The 22,763-nt window shown below is 41.3% G+C and overlaps 1 protein-coding gene across 5 annotated transcripts in view; it reads right to left on the bottom strand.

Annotated features, from left to right (window-relative positions):
• Gbf1 (golgi brefeldin A resistant guanine nucleotide exchange factor 1) overlaps nt 1-22,763 on the bottom strand; it is a 134,067-nt gene that overhangs the window by 100,263 nt on the left and 11,041 nt on the right. For all 5 annotated transcript variants that reach the window (XM_051146684.1, XM_051146679.1, XM_051146681.1 and 2 more), the window contains exon 3: nt 18,108-18,174. In XM_051146684.1, coding sequence (XP_051002641.1) covers nt 18,108-18,174 — 67 coding nt within the window. The remainder of the gene's footprint in view (nt 1-18,107; nt 18,175-22,763) is intronic.

The following is a 22,763-nucleotide window of genomic DNA, read 5'->3' as shown; positions in this document are numbered from 1 at the left end:
GGTTGTATTCTAGAGGGGACCACGGCTGTGCCTCATGCTGGCAGCTGAACTCAGTAATAGGTAAGAGCTTCCCAGGTGGTGTGGGCTTTGAAGACATGAGGGGTGAGTCATGATGAGTAGCTTAGACTTGGCTCTGTGAATGTGCAGGCTCAGCTCAAGTAGAAGCACCAGGGATGAAGTGGCCATGGAGAGAAGCTGCGGTTAACAGCCTGGGGCAGGGTCAAAGTCCCTCAAGAGAGCCCAGAAAAGGCTTTTGGTGAAGGCTGAGCACAGCTGCGGCAGAGACAATGTCATTTTGGAGATGCCAGTCCCACAGACGGAAGACCAAGGACCGTGGCAGCTGTGAGTAGAGCTGTCATGAGCCCAGGCACTGGAGAAGAACTGCCAAGGCCCTGTGGAGCCAGAGGATCTTGACTGGGTCCCAGACATCAAGCACTGAACTTTTCACACTGCTGAATTTGGAGTTTTGCTTTGATTTGAATGTAATTGTGTCCTGGTTCTTAATTCTTGAAGTAAACTTAAAACTTATTTTTGATTTTATAGGAGCCCACAGTTGAGAGAGTTTGAACTTTTAGAGAAACTTGGGAGGTTTAGAGAGATGATGGATATTTTATTTGTCATCATCATCATTATCATCATTATTGAGACATGGCTATGTTGTTGTAATAGTGGTAATAGTAGTAGTATTGAGACAGGGTTTCTCTGTGTAGCCCTGGGTGTTCTGGACTCACTTTGTAGACCAAGCTGGTCTTGGACTCATAGAGATCCACCTGCCTCTGTCTCCGAAATGCTGGGATTAAAGGTGTGTGCCACCACTGCACAGCAACTTTGAATATTTTAGAGAGACTAAAATTTTAAACTGAATTTTTAAAGACTGTGGGACTTTCAAGAGTTGGAATGTTTTATATTGTGATACTAATAAAAACATGACATAAAGGGTATAGTTAATAGTGATGTGATTGTGTATCAAGTTGACAAGTAGTTAACTGTCCTGGTTGGTTTCTGTCAACTTGATACAACCTAGGCCATATCTGGGAAGAGGAAATCTTAAATGAGAAAATGTCTCCACATGATTTCCTGGAGGCAAATCATCTGTTGGACACTTTCTTTATTGATAAGGGAGAGTTCAGCCCACTGTGGGCAACATTACCCTTGGGCATGTGGTCCTGAGCAAACCAACAGGAACAAGCCAATAAGGAACATTCTTTCACGGCCTCCACTTCAGTTCTTGCCTCCAGGCTCCTGCCCTGGTTCTCTCAATAAAGAAGCGTGACATGAGAGTTGCAAGATGAAATAAATCGTTTCTCCCTAATTTGCTTTTGGATATGGTGCTTCATCATAAACAACAGAATCCTTAACTAAGACAAATATTAATGGAAAATTATTGAATCATTAAATTTTTTGAACTTGATCATTTTACTAGATTACGTGGAAATATCTTTGTTCTTAGGAAACATACACTAAAGTATCAAGGTGTACATGGTTTACTTCTCAAATACTTTATATATATACACACACACATATGTGTATAGTGAAAAAGAAAACAATAAAATCAACTAGCAAAAGGGAAACAGTATTAATTTTACAATGTTTTTGTTAGTTTGAAATTACTGGCTGGGCCAGGTACGGTGGCATACACCTTTAATCCCAGCACTCAGGGATGCAGAGGCAGGTGGATCTCTATGAGTTCAAGGGCAGTGTGGTCTACAAAGCAAGTCCAGGACAGCCAAGGCTACATAGAAAAACCCTGTCTCAAAAAACAAAAAACAAATAAACTAACAACAACAACAACAACAACAAAGAAATTACTGGCTGGACATGTTGGTACAAGCCTGTCATCCCAACATTGGGAAGGATGAGGCAGGAGGACTACTATGAGTTTAGGCTAACCTGAGCTGTAGAGTAAGTTCAAGGCTAGCACAAGCTACAAAACAAAACCCTGTCTCAATAAACAAAATCATTTCAAAACAAGATTCCAAAAGCTATTATTATCAGGTGGTCTGACTGAAAAATGTCTTAACATCAATTAGATAAATTGGGTTGACATAACCTCTGGTGTGGAAACAAGCCAATTTCCTCTTTCCCTCTGGTTTTTGGAGAAAAACTGTATTGACATAAACACTTCCTTGATCGTCCTTCAGTCTGCACACACAATCCAGTTTTGTGTTACGACTTGAGCCTGCAGTCTATGTAAGGCCCTGGCAAGAGCTCCCATTCTCTACATAAGTAACTCTTCCACCAAAGCTGGCACTCTTCATTTTTGTCTTCATAGACCCTAGAAAACAGAATGAGTCTTTAAACCCTGAGAAGAGATTGATTAAGATGCTAAGCTGGTTCTCAACTGGGAGGATTAATGAGCCTTATTTGGATTCTGACAACGAAAGTCCATTTTCCCTGCAAATGTTTCCCCTACAACCTTCTGTCCAAGTGAGCTAAACCAAGGATGTCTCTTCCTGGATGGGGGAACTAGGATCCTCCACCAAAGTCATCAGGCCTGCTCATAAAATATGTTTACCTATAGTGAGTACTAACAATGAACCATGGATGAAGATTTACACTAGAGAGGAGAAAGAGGGAGAGAAGGAAAGAAAGGAAGGGAGGGAGAGAGAGAAAGAGAGGAAGAAGGAGGAAAGGAAGAAGAAGAACTATAGTTTATGTTCAGAATACAATAAATTACCAAGCACATGCCAGGTCTTGCTATTATACCTCTAGAACTTTAAGCAAAAATAAAGCTCTTCTATAAGCTGCTTTGGTATCTTATCACAGCAGAAAAGTAAGCACTACAGAGGGCAAGGGTTATGCATAATTAAGCAGTCCTGGTCATGGTATGTTCCCACCCAACACTGGCCTTTCAACATTGCAAGGGTTTTGATGCTTCTTTTCTCACATGAGATCCCTGGTTAAAGAAATACTAAAATACCATATGTTAATTCTTAGCTAAGACTATTAAACCCTAGCTGAACAAAAGGGCTTCCTCATTCTTTTAGCACCTCTACTAAACAGCTATTAAAATCTTTGTTTTAGTTGGACATGGTGGTGCACTCCTTTAATCCCAGCACTCAGAAGGCAGAGGCAGGTGGATTGCTGTGAGTTCAAGGCCAGCCTGGTCTACAAAAGTGAGTCCAGGATAGGCAGGACTGTTACACAGAGAAACCCTGTCTCTAAAAAAACAAAAATGCAAAAAAATCTTTGTTTCATGCCCTAAATTTCAAACTTCAGAAGCCAGGGCTTCAAGGACTCAAATGCAAAGCTAAACTTTCTTGGGAAAGATAACCAGCTGTGAATATGGTATCCTCTCATGCAATGACAGCCAGCTCAGGTCTAAAATCTCAGATTAATCAAAGGCCAGTATAAATGGACTAACCAGGCCTAAAACATCCACTGTCCTAAAGCAGCTAATGAAGCTTCTATACAAACAGCCATTCCTGTGGTCAATGCTCAGTCAGGGCTGAGAAAGAAGGAGACTGGGATTGAACAGCACCACGACATCACACCACCAGGGCTGTTCAGAAAAACTACTATTGTCCTGATCACCCTAGAACTTCTTCTGCAAATCAGAGTTTACAATATAATTTCCTAAGGTCACAAGTGGAAACTGGACAAACTTCAAACTAGTACCCAGTTGTCCACAGACCCCAGAGCCTCTCAAGCTAGCTAGCTAGACCATAAACTTCATAAGAACAGTACCTTTGTCAGTTCCCTTGAAAACCAAGGCCCAGGCTGGGCGTGGTGGCGTACACCTTTGATTCCAGGACTTGGGAGGCAGAGGCAGGTGGATTGATGTGAGTTCAAGGCCAGCCTGGTCTACAAAGTGAGTCCAGCACAGCCAGGGCTACACAGAGAAATCCTGTCTAGGAAAAAAAAAAAAAAAAGCAAGTCCCCACTATTCAGTTCAGTTTCTGACACAGTCAGTACTCAAGATTTATTGAGCCAGGCAATGGTGGCGCTTGCTTTTAATCCCAGCACCCTGGAGGCAGAGGCAGGCAGATATCTGAGTTTGAGGCTAGCCTGGTCTACAGAACAAGTTCCAGAACAACCAGGGCTACACAGAGAAACCCTGTATCAAAAAACAAAACAAGAAGAAGAAGAGGAGGAGAAAGAGGACAACAATGATGACAAAGAAATATGTACTGAGCAGAGAGACAGACACACAAACACAAACTTCTGCTGAGAGTTCCTAGAGATGGCATTCTGTAGTTTGTCACACAAATGATTCTTTCCTTGACCCACTAAAGGACTAAAAAAAGAAGACATGTCAAATATAATATGTTTAACTTGCAGTTTACCGCTTAAAAGGGAATAAAGTGCAAAGCACCAGGTGACACATCAATCATAATTCCGTGCACAACCCTCATTTTCCCAGGGAAGAGCATTCATTCTCACATGCTCCAGGACTGTGATGGCAAATGGGCTCAAAGTAATCCCTGCTGGCAAAAACTGGATAATCCAAAAACTACCATCTAAATAGAAACATATTACTGAAAGTAACTTGATAGAGATGAAATTCAGATTTAATACCCTCCTAGTTCCCAAAATTTAAGGGGCTCTGGCACCTCACAGAAATAGGAAAAAAGCATGAGTCTGGAGTGTAGTTCAGTGGTAAGCACTCATCTAGCATGTCCTTAGGTTCTATTCCCAGCAAGAAAGAGAAAAGGAAATAAGTAAATAGTGGGAGGGCCGGGCGTGGTGGCACATGCCTTTAATCCCAGCACTCGGGAGGCAGAGGCAGGCGGATCGCTGTTAGTTCGAGGCCAGCCTGGTCTACAAATCGAGTCCAAGACAGCCAAGGCTAACACAGAGAAACAAACAAACAAACAAATACACCCCGAATCCCAAAAAAAAAAAAAAAAAAAAAAAAAAAAAACCCAAAACCAAACAAAATAAGAATTTAGAATTACATAAAATGGTTAGTTGTAGCCAGGCGTGGTGGCGCACGCCTTTAATCCCAGCACTCGGGACGCAGAGGCAGGCGGATCACTGTGAGTTCGAGGCCAGCCTGGTCTACACAGTGAGTCCAGGATGGCCAAGGTTACACAGAGAAACCCTGTCTCAAAAAACAAAAACAAAAACAAAAACAAAAACAAAATAGTGGGAGGGGCACCCTGACAACACTCTCTTGCATTCTTTGCCCAAGAGATAACACTGCAAGTCCAAAACAGGGCCAGGACTATGTTGAATTAAATCAAACTCTCTCTGCCAGGCTTCCACTCCCCCACCCCCACCCCATCCACCCCCATGGGCTTTCTCTGTGTAGCCCTGGCTGTCCTGGACTCTTTGTAGACCAGGCTGGCCTCCAACTCACAGCAAAGGTATGTACCACCACACTCTGCCAGGCTTCCAATTTTTTTGAGTGTTTTTAAATTATTATTTATTTTTATTTTATGTTCATTGGTAGTTTACCTGTATATATGTTTGTGGAGGGTGTCAGATTCTGGAGTTACAGACAGTTGTGAGCTGCCATGGAGGTGCTTGGGATTTGAACTGGGGTCTTCTGGAAGAACAGTGCTCTTAACTGCTGAGTCATCACTCCAGCCCACTTTTTTGAGCTTCTACTGTAACCCTTCTTTCTTTCTTTCTTTTTTTCCCTTTGAGTGTGTGTGTGTGTGTGTGTGTGTGTGTGTGTGTGTGTGTGTGTGTGTGTGTGTTAGAGGTTGGTACTGGCTATTTTCCTTGATCTCTTCTTTATTTTTCTGAGACAAGGTCCCCACTGGCCCTGAAGCTCAACAACTGGCTAAACTGGCCCTCACACCCAAGAGCCCTGCTCCATGTCTCCAGAGCTAGGATTACTGACTCATGCCACTGGGCCTCGCTTTTTGCCTGGGCCCTGGGGACCCAAGCTTAGATTCTCTGACTCACATGGCAAACACTTTACCAACTGACTTATCTCCTTAGCCCCATAAGCCAGGCTCTAAATGAAACAAAATAATACTTACCCTTATTAATAACATGATACACCAGTAGCTTCTACTTTATCCCCCCACCTCCCCATTAATGTTACTTGCTTTATCAGAGAGCATGAAGTATTCAAAGGAGTCATGTCAATAGAAAAAAGTAACCAGTTTGAAGATGGTTAAACTTGAAGCAATTTAAATACCAGTAATGCCTGATTAATTATAAACTTTGACTAATCAAGTATTTATAAGTCAAATAAGGGGAAAACCAAATTTGACATCAATAATGATCATTATTAATACAAACTTCCTGTTCTGAATACATATTAACACCAAAGAATTAAGTGTTTAACATGCCTTTCTAGTGGAAATTCGTTAATTCTCCAGCTAAAGAGGAAAAGAGTTGTTCCCAGAGAATGCCAACTAGTAAATGTAGAATGAATAATAGAATTAGAAAATCATAATTCTCTATGACACACTAAATAAATATAATTGAAAACAATTTTAATAAAATAAAAAGCAGTAGTCAGGAGGTGAGCTGGCAAGGTGAATCCTTGGCAAATCCTGACAACCTGGGTTTGGTAACTGGAAGCCAGGTGAAGGCAGAAAAAAAAAAAAATGACTCCACATCCATACAAAATAACAAAAATATCAATTAATTAAAGCTGGGGAAGAGATAGCACACACCATGTACCATGGGAAGCAATCTGAAATATCACTCTAGCTCTCAGTAAGACAGTCAGGACACTAGCTCAGTTCCTATTCTGTTAAGTCAATTTGGTGCCAATACTTTTTTTTTTTTTTTTATTAATTTATCTGTTTTTGTTCGTTTGTTTGTTGGGGGGTGTTTTCTTTTTTTTTGTTTTGTCTTGTTTTGTTTTGTTTTTCGAGACAAGGTTTCTCTGTGCAGCTTTGGTTGTCCTGGGCTTGCTTTGTAGATCAGGCTGACCTTGAACTCACAAAGATCCACCTTCCTCTGCCTCCTGAGTGCTGGGATTGCAGGCATGCACCACCATGCCCAGCAATTTATCTTTTTTTAATGTATATTTTGTATTTGGCCTACACATATGTGTGTGTGAGGGTGTCGAATCTTCTGGATCTAGAGTTAGACATGTCACATGGAGTTAGATATGTGAACTGCCATGTGGATTCTAGGAATTAAACCTGGGTCCGCTGAAAGAACAGCCACTGCTCCTAACTGCTGAGCCATCTTGCCAGCCCCGTGGTTTTGTTTTGTCTTGTTTTGTTAAGATTTACTTTTATTTTTTTATATGTGTATTTTGCCTGCATGCATCTATGTGCACCACGTGCATGCTTGGTACCAGGGTTCACCTGGAATTGGAGTTACAGACAGTTGTAAGCCACCATGTGTGTGCAGGGAAATGAACTCCAGAATAGGAGCCAGGACTCTTAACCACTGGGCCACTTCTCCAGCCTCAAGTACCAGTGTTCTTAAACTGTTGTTTACTCAAAGACAATGAACCTTCATGTGGAGTGAGGTTTTCGCCCCCAGTTTTTTTTTTTCTGCCAATTAATTATTTTACTTAAAAGAAACTAATGGAAAAACCCTTACCAATATCAGGGAATTGTTGTTTGCTCCTATTTTTAAAGGATTTTTCCCAACCCTAGCAACACTGAGGTGCTTTTGATCCTTTACCTCTCCCATCAGAGTCCTCCAGTTCTTAAGCTGCTTTCCGGGATGCGAGATACACGGAAGCAGCTGCATGGGCGACTACAGAAAGCTCTTCCTCCTACACTCCATCTGGTCCTGCCTTTCCACCAAATCAAGTGCTGATTTATTGCCCTCTGATGTACAGTCTATGAGGCTACTTCCAAAATACCCACAGTTCACACTAGGCCAGAAACTTGAGGCAACAATGTGAATTCCACACTGACAAGTAATTGCACACTAAGCGTGGAACAGGAAGGTCAGTGGTGCTCTGCACACTTGTGGCAGCCCTTCATGACTTGGCCTACACTGGCAGCAGTGGTTAACAGAAGGCTGGTTTTCCAGAAGAGACTTTCAATAAGAAGCCAGCCAGCAGGCATCCAGGGGCACTAAGTCTAAAAGGACACACACACACCCCACACACCCCACACACCCCACACACCCCAAAGGTAATAGCTCTCTGTTGACTTCCTGAGGTAAAACTGAGAACATAAAGGAGTCAAAGCTCCCCACATTCCACAAATTTCTAAAGCGATTTGAGCTAAGGATTCTAATTTATATTTTGCTATATATCTAACTCTCTTCTAATAGTCATCAGGAATGGGAAAAAAAACTATCCCATACTATTTCAGAAACTGGGGTGATGGTCAATTAAGGCTCTATGAACATGAGTCAGGTAGAGAGGGTAGGGCTAAAACAAACTTTATCTCTTTCCTACTTAAAACTACACATTGATTGGATTTCAAACATTTGACTTTGTCTGAAATCCTTTTGGCATTTGCCCTGAGTTTGAGTGGGTGTGGAAGAAAGGGAATTTGCCTGCCTCCTTGTTAAAAAACCAAAGAGCAGCTGGCTTTCTCTCTTTTCTACTCCACTGATTGCTGATGCAGCAAGTTGGGCATACACCCTGAGAGACATATCCAACCTTAAGAACTAGATGTGCTAAAGAGGACAAGGCAGCGAAAGCAACCCTAATAACTCTGACACCTAATGCAGACCACCCTGCTACAAAGCCTACAAACTATGCTAGAAAGTACTTGAGTACCTTTACCTCTATTTTTGAGAACTAATATATTAACAATGCTCTTTATGCTGTTGTTGTTGCTGCTGCTGCTCGCTGTTGTTTACAAGTCTCCTTATGATATATACAGTGGAAACACTCATTCCTACTAGCCAGACTTGATGCTGAAGGCTGTGTGTCAGGTATTATGGTGAGTAAAGACAGAGCTTTACCCACAAGAAACAAGACTGCATAGAACTCTTTTCTCTCCCCTCTCTGCTCTCCTCGGAGACAGGTGGTCACTATGAATCCATCCTTTCCTAGAACTCACTGTATAACCCAGGCTGGCCTCAAACTCATGACCCACTTGTTTCAGCCTCCCATGTTATAACAGGCATGCACTACCATACTCAGCTATCTATTCTCAAGAGTCTTGGCTGGGCGGTGGTGGCACAAGCTTTTAATCCCAGCACTCGGGAGGCAGAGGCAGGCGGATCACTATGAGTTCGAGACCAGCCTGGTCTACAAAGCGAGTCCAGGACAGCTAAGGCTACACAGAGAAACCCTATCTCAAAACAATAACAACAACAACAAAACAAAAAACAAAAAAGAGTCTTTATCCCCGCCCCTTGTGTGTTTGCATGTGCATGTATACATGAGTTCATGATGCAGACACAGGCACACAGAGGCAAAAGTCACTTTTTAAACAAGGTCTCATTTTGTTACCCAATCAGATTTGAATTGCTGGGCTTCAGTAACCCTGCTTCTACCTTCCAAGTAGCTGGAACTGTAGGCACTGCGCCCAGTTATCAAGCTATATTCTAACATATTCATCAATCTTATGTTTTACGTACAAACACACATACAGTCTTATGTTTTATTATAAACCAAGAAAGTGAAAAAGTGGTGTAAGAAATACATACATTTGCCCAACTTTTCCCCTTCCAATATTCAGCCTTTTATATAAATTTGTCTGCCAAACTTGGTTCTTTTGATTTCCTCTGAGGTAAAACAAAGTAGTTTTCTATTACACCTTGGACAATTCAAAGGCACAATTCTTGTCAGGTATAGTGGTATACGCCAGTAATCTCAGCACTCAGAAGACAGAGGTAGACAGACATCTGACTTCCAAGATAGCCTGTAACATAGTGAATTCCACTAACCAGAGATACATAGTGAGACCCTGCCTCAAAACAAAATAAAAAGTTCACTTTGATGTAGTGAGAATTTTGGAGTTTCGGTTTCTTTAAAAAATCCAGCCAGGTATGGCAGCACATGCCTATAATCCGAGCACTCAGAGAGGCAAAGGCAAGTGGATTGCTGTGAGCTTGAGGCCAGCCTGGTCTATGAAGTATGTCCAGGACAGCCAAGGTGACACAGAGAAACCCTGTCTTGAAAAAAAAATTTAAGAATAATGTTTTTGTTTTAATCCCAGCTGTGGGGATATGGGGCTGCTTCACAGCAGCTGACTGTGATTTGTCTCATGCTCTAGCAAAGGCGTGATTTTTCCAGCTTCAGATAGCGTCCCAGCACTCGGGAGGCAGAGGCAGGCAGTTCGCTGTGAGTTCGAGACCAGCCTGGTCTACAAAGTAAGTCCAGGACATTTGAAATTCTGGGGAGTTTTCAGAGGATATATGAATGCTAGAGGCCCCATAGGTGGGCTGCTAGTTGGTGGTGGATGCTGTTGGTTACAGATTGTTGTGCACATAGAAATGAAAAGAAGAAATTAGATATTCTGATGGCAAAGCTCAAACTTGCCCCAAGGAACTTGCCGCTCTTGATCAGCAGGAACATTACCCCCTTTCCCTTCTATCTTTTTTTCTCTCTTATCTAGTGTTTGGGGCAGAAAAGGGTAGAAGAAAAAAAGAACCCACAAAGTAGTATAAAGTCAGCTATACTTCAGTTCCAAGTGAAGCAAAGTCAGTGATTCATTTATCACTCTTCACATGTTGGCTAATGATATGTTATTCTGCTACTCCCCAAATTATACATATCTACAGAAAAAATGAGTATATACATTCAATCAACATAGGAAATAAGTCTAGCGTTTTTTTCCATATAATGTATTCAATCTTTTTCCTGACAATTACTCCTAAAATCTCTTCTCCTTCCCTCCTCTTCCAAATAAAACCTGAGGTATAGGGCACTCTTGAGCAGTTGTTTTCTACCTAGGCAGCTATTTCTAAGAGGCCTAGGCCAGACAGGTGTTAAGTCATAGTTCCTCCCAGGATGGCTTCCAGACTCTGTTTAAATGTTCTGTGAAACCTCTAGAGGGTAGATGTACTCAAACCTCCTAGCTCAGATTCTGAATTCAAAAGCTTGAGACAGACTGTACCCTACAGGTGTGTTTGTCCAAGATAAACTATATTTAAATAAACTCCTAACACATTCACTTTCGCCAGGCACCTGCTTCTCCCTCTTAAACTCAAGTATGTCAATTCCTGCTATCCCAGTTAGCTCAGTAGAGAAATATCCCATCCCTAGGAAGATTCGATGCAATCCACTGATGCCTTCAGAAACATCTAAATTTTGGCTATAACAGCTTTACATGAGAAAGCCAAGAAAAATATGACTTTTGTTCATTCTCTTTGACTTGTTTGTTATTCAAAGGAACAAGAAAAAATGGCAGCAAGCTGGACATGGCAACACAAACCTGTAACCCTAGCAATGGGAAGACAACCCTGTGCCAACTAGTAAGACCAAGTCAAAAGAGAGGGAGGAAGGGAAGGAAAGGCGGCCGCAAACTGTTCTCATCCACATCTGGTAAGACAGAAGGCATAGAACAGAGGTCACAGTAGCTTCTCGGTGGTCAGACACAACCACTGGTGTGTAACAATAGAACTGCAAGAACACAATATTTGGTTCTACACACACACCTTGGTGCTCACTCTCTCAGTTATTACAGTGACTAAGTGCCTAAGGAAAACATCTAACTCATAGCAGATATTCAGGAAATACTAGTAAGAAGCAACCCAAATACTCAGGAAAAGAAAGAATCCAAATCTCAGCGAATGGCAAAAACAAAAGGTCCAAAAAGGTAGAGCAATTCCATGGTGTTGTACTGGACACACCAGTCTAATAATCTGATAGTCAAGACAGCACACACAGGGGCACAGGTGAAAATGTATGCACAAAACTAAGAAACAGAAGTCTTCCTCAAACCTGGCCCTGAGGCTTTAATGCCATTAAGAGGTGGTCCCAGATGGGCATAGTAGCAGACACCTAAAATCCCTTCTCTTGGGAGGTAGAGGTAAGAGAATTCTGAGCTATATAGTAAGACTCTGTCAGAATAAATAAATAAACAAAATAAAAACAAGGCTGGGATGCAGGTCAGTGGTAGAGTACTTCTGTAACATGTACAAGTCCATGGGTGCAATCCCCAGCACCAAAATAAAAAATCCTGTAAGAAATTTTTGTTGTGGTAGTTTTAGAGTATTTCTTTCTGCTGTAAAGCCAAAATTTTTCTTGCAAATAATCCCTTTGTAAAGATGTAAATTTACAAATGTGTGTGTACACACATGAACACATACAAGTGGGGGAGGTGCTTAAAGACCAAGGAAAAGGGCAGCCTAAACCTGCATACAAAATAAGCACAGCCAAACACCACAAATCATAACAGGATGAAGCTCATGCCATAAAACTGCACTAAATTGTGGGCACTAAGACTTGCAAAGACTTATCTAGTCTGGAAAAAAATTAATCAAAGATTAATCAAAGACCATGTCACCTAGAATTATTCCTCACCTGTCATCTCTTTTCAGACCATGACCTTCCTTTTTATGGCCCATTCTATGCTACAAATCTTACCACAGTTTCTAGCCTCAACATAACTCTAGGATTTTGCCAGTGCCCCGTAAGATTGCTAGCAGGGTGAAAGGAGATGCGTCACTGGGATCTAAAGCTAGGGCAGGCTTTGGGCAGATCAAAGGGCACTTAGGGACAAAAGGGCCACTGCCCACTCTCACAGTGGCCCTTCTGCCCCTAAGGCCAGGACACCCCAGCCCTGCAGGCAGCACAGAGTTAACTACCCACCGTTCTGAGAAGCACAAAGGTACATCACTGCAACATGTCTAACATTTACATTGCCTCTCTCTGCTCATTAAACAGGTTTTGGTTAAATAATGAACAAACTGTATTACAGACTCCGATGAGAATTCCAAAATTATAAATCAACTGGGAAAGCCCAAAGGAGCAGACAGACAGGGAGGGGGGAAAAGGATAATATTGACTAATATAAAGGGCGCAGCTTGACAGTGGATATTCCTGCCACACCTGATCAAACACACTCTGTGGGGGGAGGGGAAAGAGAGCAAGAGAGGGGAGATGGGACAAGACAGCCTGAAATTTGCATCCGGAAAAGATTAAAAGGGATTCTTTGGGGATAGAGAAAATACATAATATATATTACTATAAATGCAAAACTGTACTAAAAGCTAACTCAAATGTCAAAGATTACAGCTTGAATAAATTTAAATATAAAAGCCATGTGCTTCCTTGAGTTAATGAGAGAGACATAAAAGGACAAAGTGGGCCAAGAGGCTGAGCAGAGCCTTATGCTGCCTTTGCTGGGCAATGGGTCCAAATCTCAGCCATGACTGCACTCAAAGGCTTCCCTACAGAGTTCAGAGCCCTTAAAAATGTGAATTTGTTAATTTTGTACCTTATATTTTATTTTTTAAAATAAACTATGAAGCTAGGTGCAGTGGTGCATTCTGTAGCCACACACACTCAGGAGGTTAAAAAATTCTTGAGTTTAGAAATTCAAGGCAAGCCTGGCAGCACAGCAAAACCCTGATTATAGTAAAGAAAAACAAATTTTGAGCTATAATTCACATACTATAAAATTTGTCCTTGTAAAGTATACTATGCAGTGGTTTTTAATACACTCTCAGAATGGGGGGTAGTGGCGCACACCTGTAATCCCAGAACTAGGGAGGCAGAGGCAGGCAGATCTCTTTGAGTTTAATGTCAGCCTGGTCTACAAAGTGAGTCCAGGATAGTCGAAGCTACACAAAGAAAAACCCTTTCTCGGAAAAAAATAAAATAAAATAAATAAATAATATGCTTTCAGAGCTGTACAATCATAAAAACAAAGAAACCCTTCACAGCTCTAAAAACCATATATCTGTTTTAACTTCTTCAGAAGAAGTCCTGAAACCTTCCTAAGAGTCCCTAAGGACTGAGGGGAACAAATAAGTCCCCCTCAGTGATACAATATGAAAATTCTATACTTCCAATTGTAGGGCATGAAATCATCATAGTTTGTGTAAATACTGACAACAAATATTTTCTAAAGATATGTATCTGTGAGAATAACTAGTATAGACTTAGCCAGCCTCACTGGAGACCAGGAAATGTGTGTGCTTAAGATGGTAATTGTTCCTCTGCTTACATTAAAAAATAAAAAGAGGAAAGTTTTGGGACAGGACTGGTAATGTCATATGCCTTGCAAAGTCAGCACTCAAGGAGTTACATGTGATCGTGAGCCATTGACATGAATATTGGGGCCAGAACTCAGGGAAACCATTAAGCAACTGCCTATATTTGATTTTTCTAGCTAGTTCTTTTTGGTTTGTCTGTTTGTGTACCACTGGGATTGACCCAGGGCCTTGTGAACATGAGGCAAGGGCACTACCATTGAGCTGTATCCATGATCCATGTGTATGTTTTTGTTTTGAGATAGGGTCTCACTAAGTTGCCCAGGTTGAATTCATTCTACAGCCTAGACAAGTCTTAAGCCTTCAATCCTCCTGTCTGGGGCCTGTGTCACCATGCTTGGGTTGTCAATTTGCTTGCTTGTTTAAGACAGGACCTCATTTTGTCACCCAGACTCTCCTGGAACTCAATCTATACACAAAGTACCTTGTATTGTATATATAAGATTAATAAAGGAAGAGAGTCACAATACCTATGTGTTGTTCTTATTGTTTACTATGTGGCCCAGGTTTGCCTCAAATTCATGGCACTCCTTCTGTCTCAGACTGCTGAGGGCCTGGGTTATGGGTGTAAGCCTTCAGACCTGACTTATAAACTAAACACTTAAAGTCTTTTTTTTTTTTAAAGATTTATTTATTTATTATGTATACAGTGTTTCACCTGCATGTCAGAAGAGGGCATCAGATCTCATTGTAGATGGTTATGAGCCCCATGTGGTTGCTGGGAATAGAACTCAGGACCTTTAGAAGAGCAGTCAGTGCTCTTAACCTCTGAGCCATCTCTCCAGCCCAAGTCTTTTCAATCAAGCAAAATTTGTTCCTTTGTAAATAACTTCAGTCCATGTTTGGGAAAATAGTAAAGGAATGTTCTCCAAACTTTCTCCTGTGTATCTCATAAAATGAAGAACTTTTTTTTTTCATTTATTGTCTTCTAAATTTGTTGAAGTCTAAATTACGGTCTGAGACATACCACTAGCTAACAGTACTCCAGGGCTACATGACAAGAGTCCTTTAGAATCAACACAAGAACACAGTTCTGAGGCATTCCCTTTTAGCCTGTATTGCCTTTAAAGAACACAAGGGCAAATTAAAAGCAATAAATAACAACAATAAAAACCACACATGTACTGACTTTTTTCTTTCATTACCCTCTTCCCACACACATACAAGAAAAAGCACTTTGTATATACAGTCCCCTCTAATTAAATGTACCAAAGCAATATAAAACATGGGAAAGAAAACTAAACCGGGTGTCAGAAGCCTAAAATTTACTTGATTCCACCTCTGAGAATTAGCTAAATCACTTTAAGTGTATTGTTTATTTTTTCCGTTTGTTTATCTGTTGGGAGTTGATCTGACCTGTTGTGTATTCAGATGCCGAATTCTGTGCCCTGAAATGTGGTTACAATCCAGATGTGGGCATTGTCATGGTAACTGATCAATGTTCTGTAAACATTGCTCCCCAATTATCTCTGATTGGTTAATAAAGGAGCTGGAGATAGGAAGGTGGGACTTCCTGTTCCCAGCCTTGGAGGTGGAACCATTAGGTAGAGAAGAAAGAAGAAGAGGTAAAGAAGGAGTTCACCAAGGAGACACAGGGACACTACAGAAGCAGCCAACGCAAGACTGAGCTGGCAAGTAACCAGCACATGGCTGGCAAGTAGCCAGGCTAGCGTAACTGGGTTAGAATTGATGAATAGCTACCCAGTTATAGTGCTTAAAGCTTGTTGAATACATCTAAAAGGTCTCTTTGTCAATTATTTAGAAGCTAGGCTGGGTATTAGAAAAGGCCCCTACTAATGCCATAATTGAACAGTTAGCGCCCCAAATAGAGCACGATTTGTAAGGGGGTGAGTCTTTTCTTTTTTTAAAAAATAATTTATTTATTTTTATCTTATGTACGTTGGTGTTTTGCCTGCATGTATGTCTGTGTAAGGGTGTCAGATCTTGGAGTTAAGACAGTTATGATCTGCCATGTGGGTGCTGGGAATTGAACCCATTTCCTCTGGAGAAGCAGTCAGTGATCTTAACTGCTGCTCCATCTCACCAATTCCTAGGGGTCTTTACTTTTCTTTCTTTCTTTCTTTTTTCCTTTCAGTTTTTCAAGACAGGGTTTCTCTGTGTAACCTTGGCTGTCCTGGACCCACTTTGTAGAGCAGGCTGGCCTTGAACTCACAGTGATTCGCCTGCCTCTGCCTCTGCCTCCCAGAGTGCTGGGATTACAGGTGTGTACCACTACACCCATCTTGGGGGTCTTTTCTAATTATCTAGCTCCCAAATAATGACAAAGACTTTATAAATGCCTAGGCCATAAGCTTTGGCTCCTTCCTGGGTCAGCTCATAATCAGTTTGCCTGTTTATTCTATTCTGTGTGTGTCACATGGCTGGTTACCTCTCTCCAGTTTCATGCATCCATCTTCCTCAGAGTCTGGAGCAAATCTCCCTCTGACTCTATTCCAGAGTTCATCTCTCTCTGCTGCAACTCCCACCTCCTATTTCCTGCCTGAGCTCACAGGCCATCAGCTTCTTATTGGCAGGTGATGCTTCCATACAGTACACAAGAGATTTTCTCTACACTTGTCTGTTTCATTTGAGATAGGTTCTTATGTAGCTCAGGCTGGCCTAAAACTGGTATGTAGCTAAGGGATGACCTTGAATTTCTGAACCTCTTGACTACTCCTCTCAAGAGCTGAGATTAAAGGCAAAGCACATGTCAGCACCTCTAGTTTTATGGGGTGTTAGGGACTGAACCTAGGGTTTATCCATAGGAGGTAAGCATTCTACAAACTGAGCTACATCACCAGCCCATCAGCTAAATCACTTTAAACCTCTCTGCACTTCACTTTTTTTCATAAAATGGGGGCAACATTATGCATGACTTCTTTACACATTTGTGTAAAAATTAACAAGTATAATAAATACAGAAGTGGCTTTAACATTTCTGTGAATATTACATACTTAATTTGATTAGGAAAATAAAGGGACAAAGGAATCTGAGAACATAGGAAGACTGAAAGATTAGCAAGCTTTATCTGTGAGCCAAATCTGTCTTGTATGCTTTTTTAAAAAGAAAATATATACTTCTGATGTACATCTTACCTATGACTGGTGAGAGCCACAGACAGAACTACACACAGCCTACAAAGCCTGAAGCGTTTACTATATGGTCTTTTGTTTTTCGTTTATTTGTCTTATATGATCCTTTATATGAAAATTTTGTCTATCCCCACAGTTGTAGAGAGATTTTAATCCAGAAATATGGCTACTTTGGCTGAAATACAAACATGCCCTTAGCCCACACAATCCCAAACAGTGAAGGTAAGGTTACTTTGTAGAAGGAAGCAGCCATGTTTGAAAGTGATGTCTAATTGAGGCAGACAAAGTGACAAATCAAGAGAAAGATTTGACAGGATAGGATACATCCAACTCTCGGGAGAAGAGGAAAGAGAAAGGACTTAAGAAAGAATAGAGCAGAGAGCAAGAGGAGGCAGTTTTACTGGGAAAACTTTACAGAGACAGGTTGGAGAGAACTAGCCAGAGGCTGAGAATGAGTCAAAAGACTAGAACAGGTTGCTAGAGTTAGTCTAAGGCCAAGCAGAGCAATTCATTCAGAAGCTGAAAGAAGCTAGTTTGAATCAGTCAGCTTGGAGAAGAGTCTGAGCCAAAATAGCTGAGTTGAACCAACTAGCCAGAGTTCAGAAAGAGCTAGAAAGGGTGAGCTTATTCAACAGGCTAAAATCATTCTAGGCCTAAATTAGATTGTTCGGAGGCTAGCAACTTCCAGGACTAGGCCTAGGTTAGCAGATGGAGGCAGTGAGCCTCTGAGACAATTACATCTGGTGAATAAAAGTTACATTCATGTGCAGTAAATCAATTACATGTATTTCTTACTAGGCCAGGTAATTCTGCCCACATGTGGAGCCTTACCTGTTACATGCACTGTTTCCTGCATGTGGAGCCTTACCTGTTGCATGCACAGTTTCCTGCATGTGGAGCCTTACCTGTTGCATGCACAGTTTCCTGCATGTGGAGCCTTACTTGTTGCATGCACTGTTTCCTGCATGTGGAGCCTTACCAGTTGCATGCACTGTTTCCTGCATGTGGAATCTTACCTGTTACACTGTTTAAGACCTCCTTTAGATGACTGAAACTGTGCAGCAGAGGATCCCGTTCTTCATCCTGGAGAATCACAGGTCAAGGAAAAAAAAAAACGGTTAGTCCAAAATAGCAAAGAGAAAACAAAGATCAAAACTTTTCTCTTAATCCCAGCAAACACTTCAGTAAATTTTTCTTCTGAGTAAAGAAAACTTAGCCATGCCTCCTTACTCTCTTATTTCAGAAACACCGTGAACTTATCTAAAACAAGTTCTTCAGTGCTAACTTACAACCCAGTTTCTTTTTTTTCTTTTAAACATTTTGCTGTTGTTGTTTGTTTGTTCAAGACAGAGTTTCTCTGTATAACCTTGGCTGTCCTGGACTCTCTTGGCAGACCAGGCTGGCCTCAAATTCACAACAACCCACCAGCCTCTGCCTCTCAAGTGCTGGGATTAAAAGTGTGCACCACAACGCCCCACTTCTTTTTAACATTTTTTACTATATTTCATTTTGTGTGCATGTGCACGCAGAGGTGGAGGTGGCATGGCACGGTCCACATGTGATGATGAGAAGACAACTTGTAGGTTAGTCCTGTCTTCCACCATGTGGTCTTGAGAATCAAATTCAAGCCATCAGACTTGATGCAGGTGCCTGCCCACTAAGCCACCTCACTGCCCAACCCAGTTTCCCCCACTGAATGTGGAGGATTTTGAAATTTTTGGCAACAGCTAAATATTTATGAATACAAAATGACCAAAATTTAATTCAGAATCAAGTGAGTAATGAACCCAGGGTGTTTCTGGCAGTGTTCGCCATGATGCATTCCCTACTTCACTGCTGGCAGCCATTGCTCTGATCACACAACATGTTCTTTGCATGGTACGTGCCACACCTTGCATGCCTGAAACACATCAGGTCAGACTTCAAACCTATATGTCTTATGAGCTGCAGTACATTTTCTAAACATATAAAGTTTTCTGATCTTCTAGAAACAATGTAAATTTAGTTATAGAAAAAAAGATATTTAAAATATTGTCTACTATAATTCCTCAGCATGTAGGTATCAAATTAGTATGGCTTAGTATTGTATTATGTCAGAATTACATCAGAACGCTTAGTTTTAAAAACTGGTGTTTGGGTTACTGACAAGCTTCACTTAAAACAAAAACAAAAAACATGGTGGTGGCACAGGTCTGCAATCCTAGCACTAGGGTGGCAGAGGCAGGTGAATCCCTGTTAGTTCGAGGCCAGCCTGGTTTACAAAGTGAGTTCCAGGACTTCCAAGGATACACAGAGAAACCCTGTCTCAAAAAAAAAAAAAAAAAAAAAAATTAAATAAATCTTGGGTTAAGATTACAAAAGGCTGGCCATGGTGGCATACGCCTTTAATCCCAGCACTCGGGAGGCAGAAGCAGGCAGATCTTTGAGTTTAAGGCCAGCCTGGTCTAAGAGTGCGTTCCAGGACAGCCAAGGCTACACAGAGAAACCTTGTCTCGAAAATAAAATTTTTTTCTACAGTATTTCCAACAATTTCTGAAATGTTTCTAAATATACTTCTGCCTTTTGTACCACGTATTTAGCACTGTCAGACTAAAAATTATAAAATCAAATAAAAATAGCTATTAACTCTGAAAAACAGTGACAAAGCTCTACATCCTGCAGTACCAAATATTCAGCCATGATTTAATTCTTTATGTAAGAATAAATAAGTACATATTGTTGGCTACTCACCCCTGCTGTGGACTGCCTTCGAAAGCTTTATAAACTTTGTATATTTTGTAAACCCTCAAGGAAGGAAAGCAACCACCTCCAGCCTGGAGAGCTCCAACAGCCAGGCTCTGGCCCCAGACTTCCCCAACTGCCCGTTTTCTAACAGTTGTAATTGTCATTCCCAGCCCAGAGGTGGGCACCTCCTATAAGAAAAGTACCACCAATCCCTGAGCTTCTCCAAGCTCAGGACTTGAAATCCCACCAATTCTCACCTTGGAAAGGTCTGCCTGGGAAGCCCCGCCCCCTAAGAAATCCTATACAAGCCCTGCCTACTGTTCTGCTTCCTGATGGCTCCTTCCTAAAGCAGAGGCAGTCACCCCTGGATCCCTCTCTCCAAACCCTCCCAATAAATCTGTTTTATGAGATTTGCTGCCCGGTGTAACTCTCATCAGAAGGGAAGAAGGGAAAAAGTGGAGTAGCGCTGAGGCTGCAGAGCTTCCCCGCTCAGCTGGGAATACCCTCCCCTGGGAGCTGCACTGCTGAAGAAGAGCAGTAGTAAAACAGAGCAGTTACACTGTAGCACTTCAGCTCAGGCAGAGATCTCCTCCCTCAGGGTTCTAATGCCTCTACTGAGGAGGCTTCCTCTCAGAGCTGTGTGTTCCTGGGCTCCTGTGTCTCAGGATGCCCTTTCATTGCGACAGTGTCTCACCTCAGAGCTATGTGGTTCCCGGACTACCCAATCCCAGGATACCATTCCATCCGAGCAGGAACACCAACACATATACTTCATTAGCATGCAAATCTAATTTCATCTTTAATAAATGTAAGACTATATATATATATCAAAGACTTTTTTTAAAAAAACATTTACTTTGTTTGTGTGTGTATTAGTATGGGCACGCACATGCCTTGATGTAAGTGTGAGAAGTCAGAAGACAGCTTGTAAGTATTGCTTCTCTCTTCCCATTATGTTCTGGGGATCAAACTTGGATTATCAGGCCTGGTGGCAAGCAGCTCTACCTTCTAAGCCATCTCAGTAGCTCCCAAGGAATTGCTTTTAAATAAGCTTCTTTATATTAGCAGTAAATGTCTTGTTTGTATGCCTATTTTACATATCTAGGTGCCCCAGAGTGTTTTAAAATATCTCACCAAAAAAGGAATCGATAATAAAAAAAAAAGTGGCAACAATGTGTGTATGTATACAAACCCACATGTCTGTACTTTTATTTCATATGTACATATGATACAGATATATATTAGAACTTTCTAACTTGGTAGGAATATATAATAAACTATTTAATGAGTATGTTTGGAATGTTCCCATGTTTATTTAAAAAACATTGATTGTAGGGCTAGAGATATGGCTGAGCAGGTAAAATGATAATGAGAAAGCACTAAACTTGTTTTTATAATTGTGCCAAATTTCTTCACACAATTCTACAAAATGTGTGTGTGTGTGTATGTATATACACACATATACACACACACATGTATATATGCATACATACACACAAGCTAACTTCATATATGTGAGGGGGCACGGTAAGGAAACTGCCAACATGACCTTTCTATAAGAAGGAATGTTTTTTATTGTGGATAAGAGAGAGTGAATAACCATAGGCATCTGGAAGAGTCCAGAGCAGAGACAAAAGACAACAGCCTGGACATGGCCAGGGCTAGGGTCACTGGAGAATGGGACAGCAGTGGAGAGAGCAAGAAAGCCTGACTAGCAGGGGTGACAAAACATGCAGATTATAAAGAGGAAGAGTAGCGGGGGAGGAGCATTTTCAGTGACAAGACAAAAACAGAACCCAACCACTTCATAAAGTCCTGAAGAATGACAGCTTTTATCTAAGAGCCAGAAATTCTTCTGTAGGCCAGCTTGGACTCACTTATGGATCTATGGACATCCTGAGACCTAACAAGTATAGGAAGCTCCTTATCCATCTGATGGGTAAGCTATGGCCTGCTCCTTATGTGAAAGCTTATAGATGCCACTGCACAAGATTATCATCACCCAGCCATACTCCATGTATCAATAACTAAACTGATTTGAATAAATTTTATTCTAATTATAGCCATAGGAAATTAGAAGTCTTTCTGATGTTTCCAGGCATGCTAAAGTAGTCCCAAATACCAATTTATTTTTTTTAAATATCAGGCACATATGTGGCACAGACATATAATCAGATATATCCATTTGCATAAAATAATAATTTTTAAAATTCTTAAAAGGGTCTTAGATCCCTGAAATTGGAGTTACAGAGAGTTGTGAGCCTCAATATGGGTGCTGGAAATCACACTAGGTCCTCTGAAAAAGCAGACAGTGCTCTTAACCCCTGAGCCATCTCTCCAATCCCTGGACATGGGGTTTTGGGTTTTTTGTTTGTTTTTAGATTTATTTATTTTTATTGTATGTATTTGGATGTTTTTTCTGCATGTATATCTGTGCACACATGTGCCTGGTGCCCATGAACCAGAAGAGGATTCCTGGTTACAGGTGGTTAAGAGTCACCATGTCGGTGCTACGAATCAGTATGGGTCCTCTGGAAGCACAACAAGTGTTCTTAATCACTGAGCCATCTCTCTAGCCCTGGTTATAGTGTTTTATGACAGCAATAGGTTGCTGGGCTTGGTGGCACACGCCTTTAATCCCAGCACTCGGGAGGCAGGTGGATCTTTGTGAGGTCGAGGCCAGCCTGTCTACAAAGGGAGTGCAGGACAGACAAGGCTACACATAGAAACCCTTTCTCAAAAACAAAACAACAACAACAAAAAGACAGTAACAGAAAAGCAATTAATACACTTGCTCATTCCCATTATCAAGAGTGCTTTCTCACCAGATGTGATGACAAAGCCTTTAATCTCAGCACTTGGGAGGCAGAAGGCAGGTAGATTTATGTGAATTCAAGGCTAGGCTAGCCTCATCTACAAATCAAGTTCCAGGACAGCCAGGGCTACAA

Source organism: Acomys russatus, chromosome 5 (genome assembly GCF_903995435.1).
Source record: "Acomys russatus chromosome 5, mAcoRus1.1, whole genome shotgun sequence".
In the NCBI taxonomy this organism is placed as follows: Eukaryota; Metazoa; Chordata; class Mammalia; order Rodentia; family Muridae; genus Acomys; species Acomys russatus.
Note: the sequence above shows the minus strand (reverse complement) of the source record. Positions and strands in the feature narration are given on the sequence as shown.